Raw genomic sequence first — 20,678 nt, forward strand, 5'->3', positions numbered from 1 at the left:
TGGTTTTCTGGTTGTTTTTTTATTTTTTAGAATGTATTTTCCAGCATAATTGTTACTTATTATGAGATAGTAAGCTGAAAATTGAACTTTTTAAAATTCCTTTAATATCCATTTTTTTGTGATGCATGAATTTTTTTGCTTTCTCAGTAAATTGGATGTAATATTTAGTTAGTATTTATTTATCATCCAGAGAACTTCTAATTTCAATGTGGCTGATAGTACTTGGCCAAAAAATAGGAAACACCAGTTGAATTCATAAATAAATTCCAGTTTGCAGGAAACGTTTATCTTGTAAGTTTCATTATTGCTTCTCTCATAATACTTTACAACTGAGTGCTTGGCATGCCTATTATTAACGTGTAGGAGGAGAATTTTTTAATGATTTTTTGTAGACTGGAGTTATTTTATCATATATTACAAATGCTTCTTCTTTGGCTTGGCTTCGCGGACGAAGATTTATGGAGGGGGTAAAAGTCCACGTCAGCTGCAGGCTCGTTTGTGGCTGACAAGTCCGATGCGGGACAGGCAGACACGGTTGCAGCGGCTGCAGGGGAAAATTGGTTGGTTGGGGTTGGGTGTTGGGTTTTTCCTCCTTTGCCTTTTGACAAAAGACAAAATTACAAATGCTAAAAGCAAAGGTACACAACACTCTGTAGGATAACTCAAAACACCTAACATTGACACTTGCAAGCTTTTTCTATTTTGAACAACTGAGATGCGCATAATGAAGCCAAGCAAACAGAAATGTTCTCATTGATATGTTACATTGCTTTGGCAAGGCTGTGGTCCCTAATCATCCTTTGAGTTCTAAATAAAGATTAATGTATCAATGGTGAGAGTGGTAAGAATAGCCCTTTCTAAACCAGGACCTTATTAAAATAAGACAAACTTGTAGACTGGAGCAAATTTCATAACTCTGCAAAGATGCAAGATGCACCTGTTAGTCTCTCTGTCTGCCTCTGTGTTCTCTATTAATTTATAATTTGGACTATGAAGCATCAAAACAAATATATATCCGAAAACTTGATTCTTTAGTCAGAATGCGCAGATACATGGGTAATGTGGCTGCATGGCAAAACAGAACTCCAACTTCATCTATAAATTTGCAGATGAGACCACCATCATAGACAGGATCTCCAACAAAGGCGAAGTGGTATTTAGAAAAGAGACGGGGACTTGTAGCTGGTGCATGATCAACAACCTCTCCCTCATTGACACCAAAACCAAAGAACTGGTCTTAGACTTTTGGAAGGGGACGGAGGTCACTCTTCATCAACGATACTGAAGGGAAGGTAGTTGACAAATTTAAGTTCCTCAAGGTAAATATCTCCAAAGACTTGTCGTGATCTACCCATGTCATTTGAGACCACAAGCTGGAGCTGTTTCAGGGAAGTGACCACCAACAACAGCCATGTAAACATAGAGGAGTACATTACCTCAGTGAATGGCTACATCAGCTAGTGCATTGAGGATATCACTGAGATCAAATGTTTCACAGCCAGGGCTAACCAGTAACTATGGTTGGATGCAGAGGTCCAGGCCCTTCTCAGAGCTTGTGATGCTGCCTTCATGATAAGTTATAGGATGGCACTAAGATCAGGTAGAGCAGAAATCCTTCTGGATTGCACAGGACAGACGGCAAAGTAGGGGATGCACAGAAGATCCACAGAAAGCTGTGTGACACTGGTGGCACAAGGCACATGTGACAAGGGATCAAGACTATAACAGATCACAAGTCAACCTTGCGAATTAAGGATAATGACGCCTCCCATCCATTCAGACTGAACACCTTCTATGGATGGATGGATTGATGAGAAGAACAGGATGACACCAAAGAAAGCTCCATGACCCCCTGATGACTGGGTCCCCTATATAGTCGCAGCTGAGGTGAGGAGAACCCTATCCAAGGTGAACCCACACAAGGCAACGGGACCAGACAGCATACCTGGTCGGGTACGGAAGGACTGCGCAGTCTAATTGACAGAGATCTTCATGGACGTCTTCAATACTTCACTGCAGCAGTCAATCATTCCCGCAGGATTCAAAACAGCCACCATCATCCCAGAATCCAAGAGGGCAATAATAACAGGGCTCAGTGTCTACCGCCCTGTAGCACTGACCTTCTCTCTTATGAAATGCTTCTGGTGATGGAACACATCAAAGTACACCTCCTAGAGATGTTGGATCCATTTCAATTAGCCTATAGAAGAAACCATTCCACAGATGATGCTTTGACTGCTAACACCAGAGTTGAATCAGTCCATCTACCTCTAGGAGATACCGGCACTGGTGCTGCTGGCTCTCTCCTGAACCCTGGCCGCCCTAGGTCCAGAGCTTCGCATGCTGACTCCAACCATGTGGCTCTGACAAAGACTCCTACTGTGGTCCCAAAGTCACTGCTGGATCCCACTCACTCATCCCCCTTACTACTACTTACCCTTCCCTACCCTGTACACCTCTCCCTACTCCATGCCTATCTTCCCCTCTCTGCCCCTTCTTCTCCCCAACCCCCTCCCTCCTCTGACCTCCCCACCCTCCTCCTCTTGCCCCCTTTAATGTGCCCCATCCCCACTTCCCTCTGACCTCCCCCTCCCCCCTGACATCTCCTCATCTCCCCTTTCTGATATCCTCAATCTTCCCCTCCCCCCGCCAACCCCCACCTCCTCCCTCTGGCCTACCCCACCTTCCATCTCCACTCTCTGATCTCCCTAATGCTTTAAATCACCCACCCCCCAATAACCTCCACAACACCAATTTCCCCTCTGACCCCTGCTTGATCTTTACTATCTCTTCTGACCTACCCTCTCAGTAATGCAGCACTCAGTCTTAAATGCCTTGATGCCGAACTCTTTTTTCATTGTCTCTGGGCTCACTTCCATGTCCATGACTCTCCAATCCCCACCCAAGACCCTTTCTCCTGCTTTAAGCCTTCTTCTTCCTCCTGGACATCGCATCCTGGCTAGCTGCCCACTCTGGACCTTTTTATTTCCAGCTGCTGCTGAGACATCAACCATCTAAATTTCACCACTCCCCTCTCATATTCTAATCTTACATTTTCTGAATGCTCTGCTCCCCACAACAATCCCAACCTCACCATCAAACCTACAGATATGGGTGGTGCTGTCGTGCCTGGCGCACTGACCTCTACCTTGCTGAGGCCAGACGATAGCTCTCAGCATCTCCTACTACCTACCCTTCCCACAGGACCTGGCCATGGCACATCAAACCACTGTCTCCAACACCATTTCCAACTTCATCACTTTTGGTAACCTTCCTCCCACTGCTGCCAACCTCAATGTTGCCCATCCCCGCATTCCTCGTTCCTACCTCCTAGACAAACCCAACCATTCAGGTAGACTATTGTTTCTGTTTGCTCTTGTCCCACCAAAATAGTTTCATCTTACCTTGACTCTATCTTTTCTCCCCTCGTCCAATCCCTCCCCACCTACATCCGCAACACCTCACATGCCCTCCATCTCTTCAATGACTTCAGATTCCCTGAACTGGACCACATATCTCCACAGTGGATTTCCAATCCCTTCATACCTCCATCCCCCATACAGAAGGCCTTAAAACACTTGGCTTCTTTCTGGACCAGAGACCTGACCATCACCCTCTACCACTTCCCTCCTCTGCCTGGTAGTACTTGTCTCACCTTAAATAATTTCTCCTTTAACTCATCTCATTTACTTTAACTCGTCTCATTTCCTCCAAATCAAAGGAATAGCCATGGGTACCCACATAGGTCCCAGCTACGCCTGCCTATTTGTGGGCTTTGTGGAGCAATCCATGTTCCAATCCTAGACAGGCAAGACCCACCCCCACCCCCCCCAGCTCTTCCTCCTGTATATTGATGACTACACCAGGGCTGCCTCTGTGTCACACTTCCATATTCTCATGCCTTATGTACTATCCCACCAAGACCACCCGCAAATTGGAGAAACAACACCTAATTTTCTGTCTGGGCACTTTACAGCCAGAAAGCATTAACATTAACTTTTCTGGTTTGTGCTAACCTGCTCTCCTCTTCCCCTCCCCTCTTCCCTTCCCCTTTTCAGTTCTCCTCCCTCCTTTCCCTCTCTATTCACCTAACCATTCCTCCTTCCCTTGATCGCTGCTGTCCCCTCCCTCCCTCCTCCACCTTTCTCCTCCTACTTTTGAGACCACACTTCTTTTGTTCAGATGCTTACTGACATTTTTGTATACCTTGCTGAATGGCTCAAGCCTGAAACATTGGTTATGTATTTTGATCTTTGCTATATAAAGGACACTGTTTAACCTGCTGAGTTTTTCCAGCATTATGTTTTTACTTCATCGATGGTGTCTACATATTTTCGTGTTTTACTTCTTGATGTTATAGTCTTGTTGCTTCACTCTGTCCTGCCCCACCTGGAGAATGATGCCATGTATGCCAGACTGAGTTCATTGACATCAGCTCGGTGTTTAATAAGATCATTCCCCAAATATTGGTGGAGAAGCTGTCCTCACTAGGACTCAAAAATATTCTCTGTGGATCCTGGTCTTCCTAATGGAAACACCACAGTCTATCCGGGTCGGTAGCAGAATAGCAAGCACTGTCCCACTGAGCACTGGTGCACCTCAGGGCTGTGTGCTCAGCCCACTCCTGCTTATGCTACTGATCCCATGACTACATCACCAGATCCAGCTCCAACAGTGTCATCAAGTTTGCAGATGACGCAACAGTAGTTGGTCTCATCAGCAACGACAATGAGCAGAGAAGAGGTAGAAAATCTCGTGAAATGGTGAGAGAGTAACAACCTGAGTCTCAATATGGTCAAGACGAAGGAGATGGTCATGGACTTCAGGAGGATCAGGAATGACCACCCTCCCCTACACATCAACAATTCTGTAATAGAGAGAGTGGAGAACACCAAGTTCCTTGGAATTCACTTAACTAGTGACCTATTGTGGACACTTAACAGCTCCTCATTTGTCAGGAAGGCGTAACAATTAATGCACTTCCTGAGAAGACTAAAGCAACAAGGCTAGTGGCCACCATTATGTCAACCTTCTTTAGGAGTTCTATTGAGAGGATCCTGTCTGGTTGCATCACAGTGTGGTCCAGATGCTCCAGATGCGGTCAATCCACAGGACAATAAGTTTGGCAGAGAGGATCACCAGAGTCTCCCTCCCCCTCATCGATGTGCTCTACTGGGATTGTGTCTGAAGAGGGCACGCAAAATCACCCTGCACACAGCATCTTTCAGCTGCTCCCATCAGGGAAGAAATACAGGAGTATCAGAGCCAGCACCACCAGGCTGAGGAACAGCTTCTTCCCACGGGCATGAAAATAAAATACTTGTCTCCACGTTATTATGTCTGTGTGGTGTGTCTACATGTTTTGCACTGAGGACTGATGTTTCATGGGTTGTACTTGTACAGTCAGATGACAATAAACTTGACTTGGCTATGGACGGTGCGAGACCTCCTGAGTTCCTCCAGCCTTTTTTCTCTGTAACCCTGTACGTTTGTACTCGTCTTACTTCTTGTACTATGATGCCCACTGATCTGTTCCCAATTACAGAAGGAAATGGATCTGGCTCTTAGAAACCCCTTTCTTCTCTCACTTTGCATGAACCAATTTAATCAAAACTCCAGTGAACCTCACTGGATTTCACAAAAGAAATACATTTTATTTATTCATTCATTGGATACTGTTTGGAAAAATAAGGCTTAGAATTAATCAGCGATGGAACAAACCCTTTGGCTCAACATGCCAATATTGTCCAAGTTGTCAACCTGAGAATTTTGCTATAAGTTGACTTCCAGGCTTAAAGGAAATTGGCATTTTAAATCTGCATTCCTTTTGTCTGCCACAAGATGGCAAGATATAAATAAAAGATCATTTTTCTGCTTATATTGTGATTTTTCTACACTGCCTGAATTTTAGATTACTTTTCACAAAGCTTTTATTCCAAAGGCATTATTGATTTTATTGGATTCGGCAGCAGTAAGTTGTTTTGACAAGATATTTAATTTATTTTTTGACGTTGATAACGTATTCCTGGAAATTGGATCGCACAATGCTAGTTGTTTCAATGCAATGGAATGGAAAAAAAAATCAAATCAAACTAATAAATTGCTGTTTAAAGCTATTTCTTTGTCAAAATCATGACAGGACCAATCCTGTGGTGAATCACCCTTGTGATCCTGGCACGATTTCTGCAACAAGGGCTCATGATGGAGCCAACATTCAAATGAACGTTGCAGGGGGGGTTAGGAACCGCACTGGCCCAGGGGCATCCATCATTGTACACCTCGAGGACACTGTGGTTTGACACTGTCAGCACTGAACAGGTTTAGCAGCAATGGAAGTCAAACAGCTCCAAATCACCATATTCTCCTCATAAAAAAAACTTAACTAGCCACACCCAAATTGGTCTCCAGAATTTTCCTTTAATACCTGATCTCTGCCTCTCCTTGACCTTGCAGCCTGGCCTGCCTTTGCCCTGCTGCCCCTTTCAAGCACCATCTGCATCCCAGCCCTGTTCATGATATTCTGCAGGAATATATTGGCCTTTCCATCTTAACCTCCTCCCACGCCACCTCTTGTCTAAGGCAAGATGGCACAACTTCAGGATAAAAGAGCATCAATTCAAAAAGAGATGCAGAAAAATGTCTTTAGTCAGAGGGTCGTGAGTCTGTGGAACTTGTTGCCATGGGCGGCTGTAGAAGCGAGATCGTTTGCTATATTTAAGGCAGAGATTGACAGGTATTTGATTAGTCAGGGCATCGAGGAGGGTTACAGGGAGAAAGCTGGGGAATGGGGCTGATATGGATCAGCTCCTGATTAGAATGCTGGAGCAGAAGATGATGAGTCAATGGGCCTACTTCTGCTCCTATATCTTTTGATCTTATGACAGGCTAATTCCTCTCCCCTCTCCAACACCACAAGACTGGTTATTTTCTCCAGTCATCACCCTCCCTCCCTCCCCCACCCCACTCCCAACCCCTACTTCCAAACACGACTGCCAGAGTTTATCGATGTAAGGTAAATATTTGTTTGGAAAATATACAAGGGCTTTCCCAGTTGGATCTGTGCCTATTTTCCACGTTTGTTTATTGCCTCAGCTCAGCCTATCCATAGACGTTTTGTATTATCTAAACATCATGTATTTCAATCCAGGTTTTGCTTGATAGTGATTACATCAGCCATTCAGATTTTTTGGATGAATATATACACCATAACTTGGTCTCCATTTACATGAGGTTTTTGCTAAATCCTGATGATGAATGCTCCAAATATTATAATGTATCCAGTATGTTGATGGTGAAAATAAAAGCAAGAAATTGCAGTGAAAACTTTGAGGCAGGTTTCTATTTGTTTGTTCCCATTGTTTCCTGCAGGTAACAATCACCATTGCACAAACTAACCTGACAGGGGTTTTTGGACTTAAAAAAATAACCAAGGACCTTGAAAATTCTGTGAGATGTAAAATGCAGCTGGATGCATTGTTGTATAAGAATCTAAAACTACAAAATAACAGCATGTAGAGAAAAGCTTATTTGGTCCATCTTAGGGCATTCAATCAGGTGGATTAGATGTATTATTGTCCCAAACCCTCATTTCTAGCATCAACTTGTTTCTTGAAATTTTGTCTTTACTTCACAAGAGGTAGAGCCGAAACTAAAGTTTGTAAAGCATTCACTTATATTATATTAGTGTTGAAATTTGTCCACAGACTTTGTACTTGGTACTGTGTTGCCAAATGCAGTTTGAGAGGCTGAGCACCTATGAACTGACAGCATGAATCAGACGTCTGCTTTTAATTAATTCTTTTGTTCTCAGAGATTCTAAAGAGCATTTAAATCTTAGAATCTCTGCAATTCTTTGGACTGTCTCAAGATGGCAGAAGATGAACAAAAGAGAAAAATTCATTTTATTCTTGTTATTTTCCTGAAGAAATTATTGTGTATGTATTTTTTTCCTTGGGAAAATTATTAATTTTGCAAAATTCTTCTCAGATATTTTGCTGTCTCAGTGCAGTGGGAGACGAATAATGTGTTACATAGTTTTGAGCTGTTTTTGTTTTGTCTGTAATGTGGTCAAGTTATGATGAATGTATTTTGCAATAAATCAAAATTGTCAATGGAAACACGAAATGTAAAAGACAAAAGAATACTACTTTTAATTTATTGCAAGTGTAGATAGTTTTGTGAAGGACAATAGTTTTATGATTTAGTTCATGACTGTTCCCTAGATTTAATTATGAATTTAAAAGTTCCATAAACTGGGATTATTTTCCATTTAGAAATTGAACAGCAATCGGAACAATAGTAATTAAGACAATATAACTATTTAATAATATATATGCAGAGGACATATCCTTCAAATGGGAGTAGAGGCAAGTATGCCCTTAAAATGAGAACTTTGAAGACCTTTCTTTCATATGATAATTTTAACTGGAAACTGTTCTCTAAAAGCATCACCGAGTTATTTGAAATATTGAAAAGATAAAAATTAACAGATCGTTTTCTGGTAATGATAGCTAAATAAACAAGAAAGATGGGCAAATGGACATCAGCAAGAGTGCTTTGCTTGTGTTCATTCTTCTATTTTTAGTGCAGAAAATTATGCCTTATCCATGACTTGAACGCAGAATAACATTTTATCAGTCCTGAAAAGTTCTGAGTTAGTTTTTGCTTGGAAGCCTCAATTTTTCACTTATGTTCTATTAATGCTAGTGGTAAGGTATCTGCAAATTGAACAAGATGGAGTAATTTATTGTATTCGTAATAATTTTAGTTTTTTTGGAATGGGATTACTCTTGTAAACGGTGACCTTGCATTGGGAGGACAGATTAGAAATTCAGTCATGCATTGTACACTTTATCAATCCTTTGAACTTATTGATAGAAAGATTGTGGGCAGTGCCCAAATTCCCCACACACATTTCTGAAAGGCCTGGCCTCCTACTACCAACATAAAGTGAGATCATTAATCAAGACACAAGAAACTACAGATGCTGGAATCTGAAGCAATAAATGAGTTGTTGGAGGAACCCAACACAACCACAACAGCCATGACCAATCGGCTGTCTCGGGTAGTATCATTGGAAAAAGAAACCTCAGGTCAAAAATCCTTCCTCAGAACTGGAAAAGAGAGAAAACAAGTTAGTTTTAAGTCATTGAGGGGGTAGGAAGGAATGGATAGGACATAAGGTGAAAATCAGATAGGTTAAGACTTGGGTTGCTATGGCATTCAACTGTTGATGAAGCCATCTGATTAATATTGTTAGAGAGAGAAAACACAAAGAAAAGAACATGTAGGAGTTGTTGAGCTGTGAAATGCAGATAAGAGCTGTGAAAATACCCAGCAGATTAAACAGTGTTAGTGGAGAAAGTATTGCTGAGTCAATATATATTGTAGCCTACGGCAGAACTGATTAGTACTGATACAAACAGTAAAATTGGGTTACTTAAAATAATGGAGTTTGATTTTGAGTCAGACAGCATTCAAGGTGCTGTTCCTTAAGCTTATGTTGTGCCTTATTATAGTGCAGTCAATGGGAAAGTCAGGGTCACAGATGCTCCTCAATGCAATTACCATGCCTATTGTGAGGGCCAAATGTAGTGCAAGTGAATCATTGCTTTACTGAAAAGGACTTTTTGATCCATGGATGCCAGGAAAACAGGTAAGTGAAAGGGCATGTGTTGCATCTTCTATCATTTGCATAAAAAAAGTGAGAAATGGTGAAATTGGAAGGGCAGATCATAAAATCTCAAAGAAAATAGTCCCTTTGACACGTGGAAAGGCGAGTGTAAGGAAGATTCGTCCGATGGTGGAATCTTGTTGAAGGTGGTGTAAGTTGTGAAGAATGATCTATTGAATGAGGTGGCAGATGGGGTGGAAGCTTTTTTTACTCTGTCAAGGAGAGGCTGTTCAGGAAGTAGATGAGATGGGATCAATAGAATAGAGAGAAAGACATCTCATAGAAGCCAATGTGGAAAATCTCATAATGGGAGCAGATGATTACAGATATGGAGAAACTAAGAGAATGGAATGAAATCCTGACAGGATGGAGGATAGGAGCAAGTACAGTTGTGGTAGCGATGCTAGTGAGTAGATTTGTCATGAATGTTTGTTACCATCATCTCCCTTAACTGTTTCAGCACCAAAATTGGTAACTCACTGTACGAGATGTGTCTATCTGGTATGTCAATGAGTGTGACATAGTCACTGCTTTTGACTCTTACTATTGAATGGGGGATAGAATGTTATCATAAAAAAGGAATCAATAAATTTATTCAATTTATTAAATAATTTTATTTCTTCTCGTAGATTGTTCACAGTGTCCAGAACCTCACTCAGCTTCTATACAGTTTACAGGTAAATTAATTTTGTCTTTAATCAGATATGTCCATTTTGACCTGATTACAAATTTTCTAAAAGCAACAACTGCAAAACAATCGATTGAGAAATCTATTGTCTGAGTGCTTCAGATTTACCAAGTGTTGAGTTTGGTGTGTGCTGCATTGGCACATGCATTGGTAGTGTAATTCCTGAGGCTGCAAAGTTAAAATATATGATAATTTTACCTGCTGGTGTCCGTAGTGATCAGACATTGCTGTGAGCTCAACAAATGTGGATGTACCTTCCAACATTATATTTTAAGATGTCCATTACTACAGGTTTGCTACTGACCAATTTCTACTGAATGTTGCAATGAGAAGAGTAGGAGTTTCTAGATTATTTTAAAGCTTAGTGATTGTTGTGGTCGGAGCTTAAGCAGTTTTTGTTTTCTGCAAAACCTCTACAATACCCGCCCTTCCCTCGATGGCTTCTTTAATGTCCATTCCTTAGACCGGAGAAGGTCGAGAGGTTTGATTTGGATACCGCATGATAACAGGCCCTTCCAGCCCATGAACCTGCACTGCCCAAATAAACCCATGTGACCAATTAACCTACTAACCCTGTACGTCTTTGGAACATGGGATGAAACCAGAGCACCTGGAAGAAATCCACACAGATACGGGGAGAACGTACAAACTCCATACAGACAGTGCCAGATTTGAACCTGCTTTCCTGGCACTATGATAACAATGTAATTTATAGCAATGTAGTGCCTGTATTCAGAATGGATGAAAGATAGCATGGTTAGTAAGTTTGTAGGTGACATCAGAATTGCTGTAATAATAGACTACGACGTTTATCTGAAATTACAACAGGATTTAGAAGAACTGAAAAATGGGACAAGTAATGGCAAATTAAATTTAACTTGACCAATGTAAGGTGTTGTATTTTGGTAAGTTAAGATCAGGGCTGGATTTTCTCAATGAATGGTGGGGCCTGGCAATTGTTGTAGAACATAGCGACTTTGGGGTACAGGTAGTAAAAGCACAAAATGCTGGAGAAGCTCAGCAGGTCAAACAATGGCTTTTATATAGCAAAGGCAAAGATACAGAAATGATATTTCAGGCTTGAGCCTGCCATCAAAGTGTGATAAAATGTGGCCAGCCATCCAAACAAAAGAGTGGAGGGGGGATGAAAGGGGGTGGCAAAGGCAGGAGATGATAGGTGGAGAAAGGAGGGAGGGGACAGCAGCAGAGAGAGGGAGAGAACTGGCAGGGCTGGGTGGATGTAAGAACTGGAAAGGCAAGAAAGGAGGGAAGGGAAAGAAAAGGCGAGTGGGTTTAGTGGAAAGCAGTAAAGTCAATGTTGGTGCCATGTGGCTGGAGAGTGCCCAGATGGAAAATAAGGTGTTGTTCCTCCAATTTGTGGGTCAACTGGGTGGGATAGTACACAAGGCCATGGACAGAAATGTGAGCATTGGAGTGTGACTCAGAATTGAAATGGTTGGCCACTGGGAGGTCGCTGTGTTGCTAGTGGAGAGGAGGTGCTGAGTGAAGCGATCTCCCAGTCTGCGACTAGTCTCTCCGATGTAGAGAATGCCACAAAGGGAGCACCAGATGCAGTCAATAAGTCCTCTGGATGTACAGGTGTTGCTTCACTTGAAAGGCCTGTTTTGGGCCCCTGACCGTGATCATAGATAAAAGGAGAGACTTAAAAGGGTCTACTTGAGGGACACCTTTCTTACAGAGTGGATGGTGGGTAGAAGCAACAGGCTGCAGAGGAAGTAATAGAGGCAGGGGCAATTATAATTTGAAAGGTACTTTACATGTACATGGATAGGAGAGGTTTAGAGGAATATGATCCAAACACAGGCAAATGGGATTAGCTTAGATAGGCAGTTTGGTCAACATGGACTAAGTTAAGTGAAGGGCTTGTTTCCATATTGTAGAACTCTAAGACTTATGAATCTGGTCTGTGGGTAGAATGGTCAAAAGTACCAGAGAACCAGAGGTAGATGATTGGTAAAATAATCATGTGAGAAGGAACTTGGTGATTGGCTACTATTTTGAATGTACAGCCTGACATGGAACTGAACACTAACTTGCTTTAAAAAATAACTTAACCTCTAGTTGAATGAAAAATAATTCTAGGGGTATGGGGAAAGGCAAGAGGAATAGGACCAGTTCTTTTTGAGAGCTGAAGTTGAACTAACTCTCTGCAAATAATTGGCATGTGGCCTCCTTCCATGTTGTTACCTGATGACTCTGGAAACTCAGAGGGAGAAATGAGAGCATGCAAAGAGGGACAACCTGCAGTGAAGGAGTGAAAGGATGATGCATAAAATTAGTACAAAAGCAGAAAATGATGGAAACACTCAGTCATGCAGCATCTGGGCAAAGCAAAACAATAAAGTTAAACAGGACAGTGATCTTTAAGGCAAGGCCATGGAAACAGTACAAGGGTTTTGATAAACTTTATATTAAAAGAAGGATGTGTTTGCATTGGAGCAGGGTGGAGCAGGCTCCCTGGTTGATTGTTGGGTTGAGAGTTAATGTAAGAAGAAAGGTTGAACAAGTTGGGCCTACATCCATAGAAGACTGAGAGATGGTCTTACTGAAATGCGAAACATTCTGAGCGGGATAGACTGGTGACTTTAGAAGGATATTTCACCCTGTGAATCACAGTTTCCCCCTCGGAGGCATAGTTTCAGAACAAGAAATCACCCATTTCAAACAGCATTAAGGATTTCATTTTTCTCTCAAAGAGTGATCAATTTGGCAATTATCTACCCCAGAGAGCTGTGGAGACAGAACCATTAAATATATTCAAGATGGAGGCTGACAGCTGTTTAAAGTAGAGAGGAATGGGGAGAGAGTTGGAAAACCTTGTTGAGGCCAAGATTAGATCAATCAGGATGTCTCTGGATGGTGGAGCATGTTCAAAGAGTTGTCTGTCCACTCTTGTGCCTGCTCCTTATGTAATAAAACTTCGATTCCTCAGTCCTGCACTTTGGTGTGCTAAAGTTTTTTGTGGTGGAACTTGAACATAGTGTTGGAATTAGAAACAAAAATGCTACAATTGGCACAGATAATTAGTGATATTTGTTAATGACTGGACAGTGTTCCATTTCATCTGCTAGGATCACAGATGAGATGGGAAAGTGGTCCTGGGGCATAGGATCAGAGATGAATTTATTGAATGGCAGAGCTGGTTAAAAATGTTGAATAGCCACCTCCTGTTTTTATTTCCTGTGACCAGGCTTGCATTTTCATTGACGATGAAGCATGCCTTAACCAAACTCAACACATGGTCTGAAATGTTGAATGAAAATCTGAGCAAGTTTTGCTGACATGAAGAATGTAGAGTATGCAGCCGGTGATGTTAATCCTCATGTAATGCTGGTTTGGTGCCAGCCCATGTGAAACTGAATCACATCAACTTTGCTTCTAAAGTACTGAAACTTTTTTTTATAAATGTCTGAGTTACCTTTGAATGATGTTAATATGGTTTTTGTTATAGGAAAGACCAAAGACATTGACTTCTGTCTGTGTCATGAACTCTGTTTTCCATCCATTGACACTATCTCTCTTGTGAAATGTCTTCCATCTTCCTGTGCCATAGTGAACAGAGCCCTTTACCACATCTCTTCTACTTTCTTCATGTTGCCTATCATTCCCTTTCCCCTTGGACAAATCAAGGACAGTTTCCCAGGCTTCACCTTCCACACCAGATTCCTCCAATTATAACACGATTTCCCCACACATGCCTTGCTCTTCTCTCCTTCCCTTTCATCATTTCGAAGGGGCTTCCTGGTTCACTCTTCCATTGTCACCAACCACTCTCTGTCCCCATCTCACTTTCCCATGCAAGCGCAGCAGTTGCCACAACTATCTTTCCACTTCTTTCCTTCATACCATCCAGGTAACCAAAATTTGTTTTAGTCTTTCTGCCAGAGTAGTGTAATGGATTCATTATAACATAGTCTCCTCTACACTGGAGAAACCAACTGACAAATGGGTAAATGTTTTGAAGAGCACCTGCATTAAATCCGCAGGGGTAACAGTAAGCTTCCTGTTTCCTGTCAGTTTAGTGCTCCATTCCATTTCCATTCCCATTCTGACATGCCTGTAGGTTCCTGCACAGATATAACAGGGCCCATCCTAAGCTTGAGAAGCAGCATCTCATTTTCTGTATGGGCATGTTGTTGCCTTCCAGACCCATTATTCACTGGTACAACTTAGTTTTTTTGTGCCTCTCTCTGAACTGGCCATTTTTACTGCCAGTCATCAGTCAGTGATACTAGTCCAGACTTATTTTTCTTACTCCATCAATACATCCTGACCATTTGTCTTCAGTGCATCGCACTTCATTGTCTCCCTCTAATTCACCTGTAAAGAGCTCATTCCTGCTCTAACTCTCCTCACAATTCCCATGCAGACATATCTGTCCATGGCCTCAGTCATGGCGTCAGGCTAAATATAAACTAGAAGGACAACACATCATATTTTGCTTGGCACTGCCTTTAACTCAATGGCATGAGTGATGATTTTTCCAATTTTCCTCCTTTACTCTTGTCTGGTTTCACTGTTTTTCACCTCTTCTTTACCCATATCCATTATTACTTTTCTCTCCAACCCTTCCAAATTGTCTCACCTTCTACCTCTTTTCCACCTCTCCAACCTTCTGTCATCTCCTAGCCTACCCTTCCCCCCCCCCTACTATTTCCCCTTGATATACTTGATATTGCCACTTCCTACCTTAGTCTCAACAAAGGATTTGCACCTGAAACATGGACCAACCATTTCTGTCCATGATAATAGAATATAGTGTAGCATAGGAATAGGCCTTCACCTCATGATGTCTGAACCAAATAAGGGTACTCCAATTAAACTACAACTTTTCTGCTTGCACATTACCCATATCCTCCTGAACCCTGCATATTTCATGTTTCTATTGAAAAGCCTCTTAAATGCTATTATCATTTCTGTTTCCATCGCTGTTCCTGTCAGTCCATTCCAGGCACCTCCCACTCTTTGCTTAAAGAAAACAAAAAACAAATTACCCTGCACATCTTTTGAACTCTTTCCCCCCCCCTCCCCTACCCCTTTCACTTTAATCCATGTCATCTAGTATGCGATTTTTTTTTTACCCTATAGACTTTAATTGCGCCTCTTGTAATTGTATACACATTTATCAGATCTCACGTCAGCCTCCCATTCTTCAGAGAAACAACCCAAGTGTGTCCATCCTCTCCCCATAACTCACATCCTCTAATCCTGGCAGCAGAATGGTAAATCTCTTCTGTACCCTTTCACATCCTTCCTGAAATGGAGTGACCAGGATTACGCACAATGCTCCATGTGCAGCCAGTCTAACATTTTAATCAGCTACAACATAACTTGCTTACTCTCGTGACCAACATCCTGCCCAAATGAAGGAAAGCAAGCATTCTAAGCACCACTGTTCCTGCTAAGCTGTGTGCTTGTGCACAAAATAAATCAACGTGTCCACTTGCATTATATATTAAAACATGCAATACACTTTTATAGCAATGAGAGATAGGCTGTGCCAAAATGATCTTGAAATCATTTCAAGTTTACATTTGTCCAAGCATTCAGTGTGCACATCCTTTTGTCTCATGAAACAAAATTGCACAACGTAAGATTTTTGCACACACTGCCGACTAAAAATCAGAGGGAACATTGCTAAGCACCTCTTTTACCATCCAATCTACTTGCGTGGCTACTTTCAAGGTGTCCTGGATCTGGATCCCCCAGATCTCTCTTACATCAGTATTTTTTAGTCCTCCCATTAACTGCATCCATGCCCCTTACATTTAACCTCCGACAGTGCAATACCTGGTGTTACCCGCTTGTTAACTCTGTTCAATTGCTGCTTATATCGTTGGCCAGGTCTTTGTTACCACTAGCCCTGACTACTCTAGCAGGAGGCTGGTTGGCCTCCCTCATTCTTGTTTCCATATGGTTAAAGTCATTTAAAACTTCAGCATCTGAGTTCTTGCTCTCACTATGTGCCATTCACCTCTCAATTGAGTGTTTACTGTGTTTTGATTTTAAAGTGTGAATTTCAGAGTGAAAATCTCTCCATGTGTTTACTTTTCTGCACTACAGAAATCTTTTCAAGCCCTAGAACCATCCCAGTACTGTTCCAGTACTGACCCTCTGAGAATTGTTGGATTTAACTCCTCTACCACCACTGGCACAGCTTTTAAGCTTCAGACATCTATACTCAACTTTAAGAAGCTCTTTAAAACCTATTCTTTAACAAACTTTTTGGTATTATTCCCTAATATCTCCACACTTAGCTCAACTTCGATATTTGTTCTGACATTACTTGAGCACAAGTTCGGATGAAGGGTCTTCAACCTGGAGCATTCACTGGTTTCTGTCGCCATCGATGTTGCTGGCTGGCCTCTTCCAGCATTTTGTTTTATTGCACATTACAGCATCTTCAGTGTTATTTGTTTTCTATTTCAAGATTTTATTTGTTAACTTTTCTTCGAAGCACCTTTCACTACGTTAAAGGTACATTTTTTTCTATCTCATAGCATCATTGTTGCCTGATATTACACACACACGAACACTGAGCACATTTGAATTAAATTGCTGTGTTTTTGAACTGGTGGGTAAGCTTCTGAATCAATATACTCAGAAATTAATATGTGTACATTACACATGCTTGTGAGGAAAGCCATATTTAGGAATTAAAACATATTTGTGCCAGACTGTATGAAAGTCGCCTAGTAAAGTCAAATTTATTGTCAAAACACAATGCTAGAGAAACTCAGCAGGTCAAACAGTGCAGACTTTAGTGTTTTTCTCAGGTTTATTGTCATCAGTTCAACCTGATGAAACAGCATTCTCTGGTCCTCGTAAACACTAACCAAACACGAAACATATATGGACAAACAATGCATGTGCAGGACAAGTATTTATATACGCAAATACATTTTTTAAAATTGTTTCATGAATATGAGAGTCTCAGATGGTCAGGGTGAGCAGTTCCTTAGGTCATTCAGCACTCTCACTTCCCATGGGAAGAAGTTGTTCCTCAGCCTGGTGGTGCTAGCTTTGATACTCTGGTATCACTTTCCCAACAGGAGCAGCTGAAAGATGCTGTATGAGGGGTGGAAGGGGTCCTCAATAATTTTGCATGCCCTCCAGACAAGATTCTAATAGTCACATCTGACTCCTGCGATCCTCTCTGCCACTCTTATGGCCCTGATCCATTCCTCTTCAGGAACAGTACCACACTGTTAAGCAGCTGGATAGGTCAGGACAGCTGATATACTCTGGTCATTCTTTGTTTTTCTTTCAGGCTGCAGTGACCATCCAGGACAGTTACATTGAAGTGCAGCGCCTGATCTTGCAGGAGCGCGAGCGAATAGCTCACGCCCACAGCCCCCGTGGAAATATACTTGAACAGGAGAAACAACGCAACATGGAGAAGCAAAGGGAGGAACTGGCACACGTGCGCAAACTTCAAAACCAACTGCATCTCGAGCAACAGCGCTGGGAGCAAGAATGCGAACATCGGCAGAGGGAGCAAGCAGCCCGGGAGAGTAGACTGCAAGAACGCGAGACTAAGGTTCAGGTGGAGGCAGAGCAGCTGTGGCAAAAGCAAGAAGAGCTAAAGAGACAGTGGGAAGAATACCAGCAAAATCTGGAGAGACTGAGGGAAGGAATGAGAATGGTGGAAAAGGATAAAGATAAGCTGGAAACACAGCTGAGGCAAATAAATGCCTGGAAGCACAGTCGACAGAGAAGTTTGCCAGTGATGATGTTACCACAGGAATCCCCTCAGGTATGGAGGAATCAAAGTAATTAAAATAAAATCAGAAAATAATTTAGAAAAACAAAAAGTCTTATCTTAGATCATACTCACTACTTGCACTTTAAAAGCATTCTCCTATACCTTTTCTTGGCTGCAAGTAAATAATGAACTGTGCAATGATGTCATGTTCTTAGTTTTTAAATAACCATTTACTGTTGAAGTACAACCCACCAATTTTCCCCTGCAACCGCTGCAACCGTGTCTGCCTGTCCCGCATCGGACTTGTCAGCCACAAACGAGCCTGCAGCTGACGTGGACATTTACCCCCTCCATAAATCTTCGTCCGCGAAGCCAAGCCAAAGAAGAGAGATGGTGATTAGAGAGAACAGCTTTATCATAGATTTTATAATGACCAGTAAGGATTGAGACAATAATAGAATTTTTGTACAATGTCCTACAAATATCTTAGCAAAGAATCAATTCAAAATGTATTTTTCTTAACTTTATTGAACAGCAGTGTACAATTTGCCATGTTTATTAACAACAATCAAGGTATATCATTGGTAACATACTGCTTTCCAACAGGTAACACCATGCTGTGTTCCTTCAAATACTAGCTCTAAGACAAATTTTGTTTTTACTGCTCATAAGACATTCCCAAAACACCTTATGATTTAAACATGGGTGCTGAACTTAATTCATAAAATAAACCATCCATGAGCCCAAATTAAGATAAATGTTTAATAATAATGGTTGCATAGCTGACATTATCCCCGGGTCATTTTTATTAAATGACAATTAAACAATACTAATGCAACAACATTTATCTAATTTCAAAATTTCAAACAATTGGTTTAGATGGGGTGGAGTTCATTCGGTGTGTTCAGGAAGGTTTATTGACACAATATGTAAATAAGCCTACAAGAGTCTGTACTGTACTTGATTTGGTATTGGGAAATGAACCTGGTCAGGTGTCAGATTTCTCAGTGGGAGAGCATTTTAGAGGTAGTGATTGGAGAGAGATAGGAACAAGCAGGTTAGAAAAACATTTAATTGGAGTAAGGGGCATTATGAGGCTATCAGGCAGGAAATTGGAGGCTTAAATTGGGATCAGATGTTCTCAGGGAAGAGTGCGGAAGAAATGTGGCAAATGTTCAGGGGATATTTGTGTGAAATTCTTCATAGGTATGTTCCAATGAGACAGGGAAGTTATAGTAGAGTACGGGAACCGTGGTTTAGAAAGACAGTAAAAAAAAATCTAGTCATGAAGAATAAAAACAGCTGACAAAAGGTTCAGAGAGCTAGGTAATGTTAGAGATCTGAAGATTATAAGGCTAACAGGAAGGAGCTTAAAAAGGAAATTAGGAGAGGCAGAAGGGGCCATGAGAAGGCCTTGGTGGACAGGATTAAGGAAAACCCCAAGGCATTCCACAAGTATCTGAAGAGGATAAGATGTGAAAGAATAGGACCTATCAAATGAGACAGTGGGAAGGTGTGTACGGAACCAGAGGAAATCGCAGAGGTACTTAATGAGTACTTTTCCTCAGTATTCACTATGGAAAAGGATCTTGAGGTGATTGTAGTAATGAGTTTCAGCAGACTGAAAAGCTCGAGCACGTAGATATTAAGAGAGAGGATGTGCTGGAGATTTTGGAAGGCATCAAGTTGGATAAGATTAGCTGTACCCCAGGCTACTATGGGAGGTGAGGGAGGAGATTGCTGAACCTCAATGGGGACAGGAGAGGTACCGGAGGATTGGAGGGTTGCGGATGCTGTTTCTTTATTCAAGAAAGGAAATAGAGATAGCTCAGGAAATTATAGACCAGTGAGTCTTGCTTCAGTGGTTGGTAAGATGATGGAGAAGATCCTGAGAGGTAGGATTTATGAACATTTGGAGAGGGATAATATCATTAGGAAGAGTCAACATGGTTTTGTCAAGGTCAGGTCATGCCTAATGAACCTGATTGAATTTTTTGAGGATGTGATGAAAGAAGGAAGAACAGTTGACGTAGTGCATATGGATTTAAGCAAGGCATTTGATAAGGTAGACCATGCAAGGCTAATTGAGAAAGTAAGGAGGAAGGAGATCCAAGGGGACATTGCTTTGTGGATCCGGAACTGGCTTGTCCACAGAAGGCAAATAGTGGTTGTAGACAAGTCATATTTTGCATGGAGGTCAGTGACTATTGATGTACCTCAGGGATCTGTTCTGGGAACTTTACTCTTTGTGATTTTTATAAATGACCTGGATGAGGAAATGGAGAGATGAGTTAGTAATTTGCTGATGACACAAAGGTTGGGGGTGTTGTGGATAGTGTGGAGGGGGGGTCAAAGGTTACAGTGGGACATTGATAGGATGCAAAGTGTCAGATGGAGTTCAACCCAGGTAAGTGTAAAGTTGTTCATTTTAGTAGGTCAATTATGATGGCAGAATATACTATTAATGGTAAGATTATTGGCAGTGTAGAGGATCAGATGGATCTTCAGGTCTGAATCCATAGGATGCTCAAAGCAGCTGATCAGGTTGATTCTGAGGTTAAGAAGGCATATGAATTGAATTGAATTATGGA

The 20,678-nt window shown here is 41.6% G+C and overlaps 1 protein-coding gene and 1 long non-coding RNA gene across 11 annotated transcripts in view; one reads left to right on the forward strand and one right to left on the reverse strand.

The window, feature by feature from the left end:
- arhgef28a (Rho guanine nucleotide exchange factor (GEF) 28a) overlaps nucleotides 1-20,678 on the forward strand; it is a 378,379-nt gene that overhangs the window by 302,463 nt on the left and 55,238 nt on the right. For all 9 annotated transcript variants that reach the window (XM_069937151.1, XM_069937160.1, XM_069937184.1 and 6 more), the window contains 2 exons: nucleotides 10,303-10,350; nucleotides 17,653-18,138. In XM_069937151.1, coding sequence (XP_069793252.1) covers nucleotides 10,303-10,350; nucleotides 17,653-18,138 — 534 coding nt within the window. The remainder of the gene's footprint in view (nucleotides 1-10,302; nucleotides 10,351-17,652; nucleotides 18,139-20,678) is intronic.
- LOC138763307 (uncharacterized) overlaps nucleotides 1-20,678 on the reverse strand; it is a 104,484-nt gene that overhangs the window by 22,917 nt on the left and 60,889 nt on the right. The window lies entirely within an intron of this gene.

Source organism: Narcine bancroftii, chromosome 1 (genome assembly GCF_036971445.1).
Source record: "Narcine bancroftii isolate sNarBan1 chromosome 1, sNarBan1.hap1, whole genome shotgun sequence".
Classification (NCBI taxonomy): Eukaryota; Metazoa; Chordata; class Chondrichthyes; order Torpediniformes; family Narcinidae; genus Narcine; species Narcine bancroftii.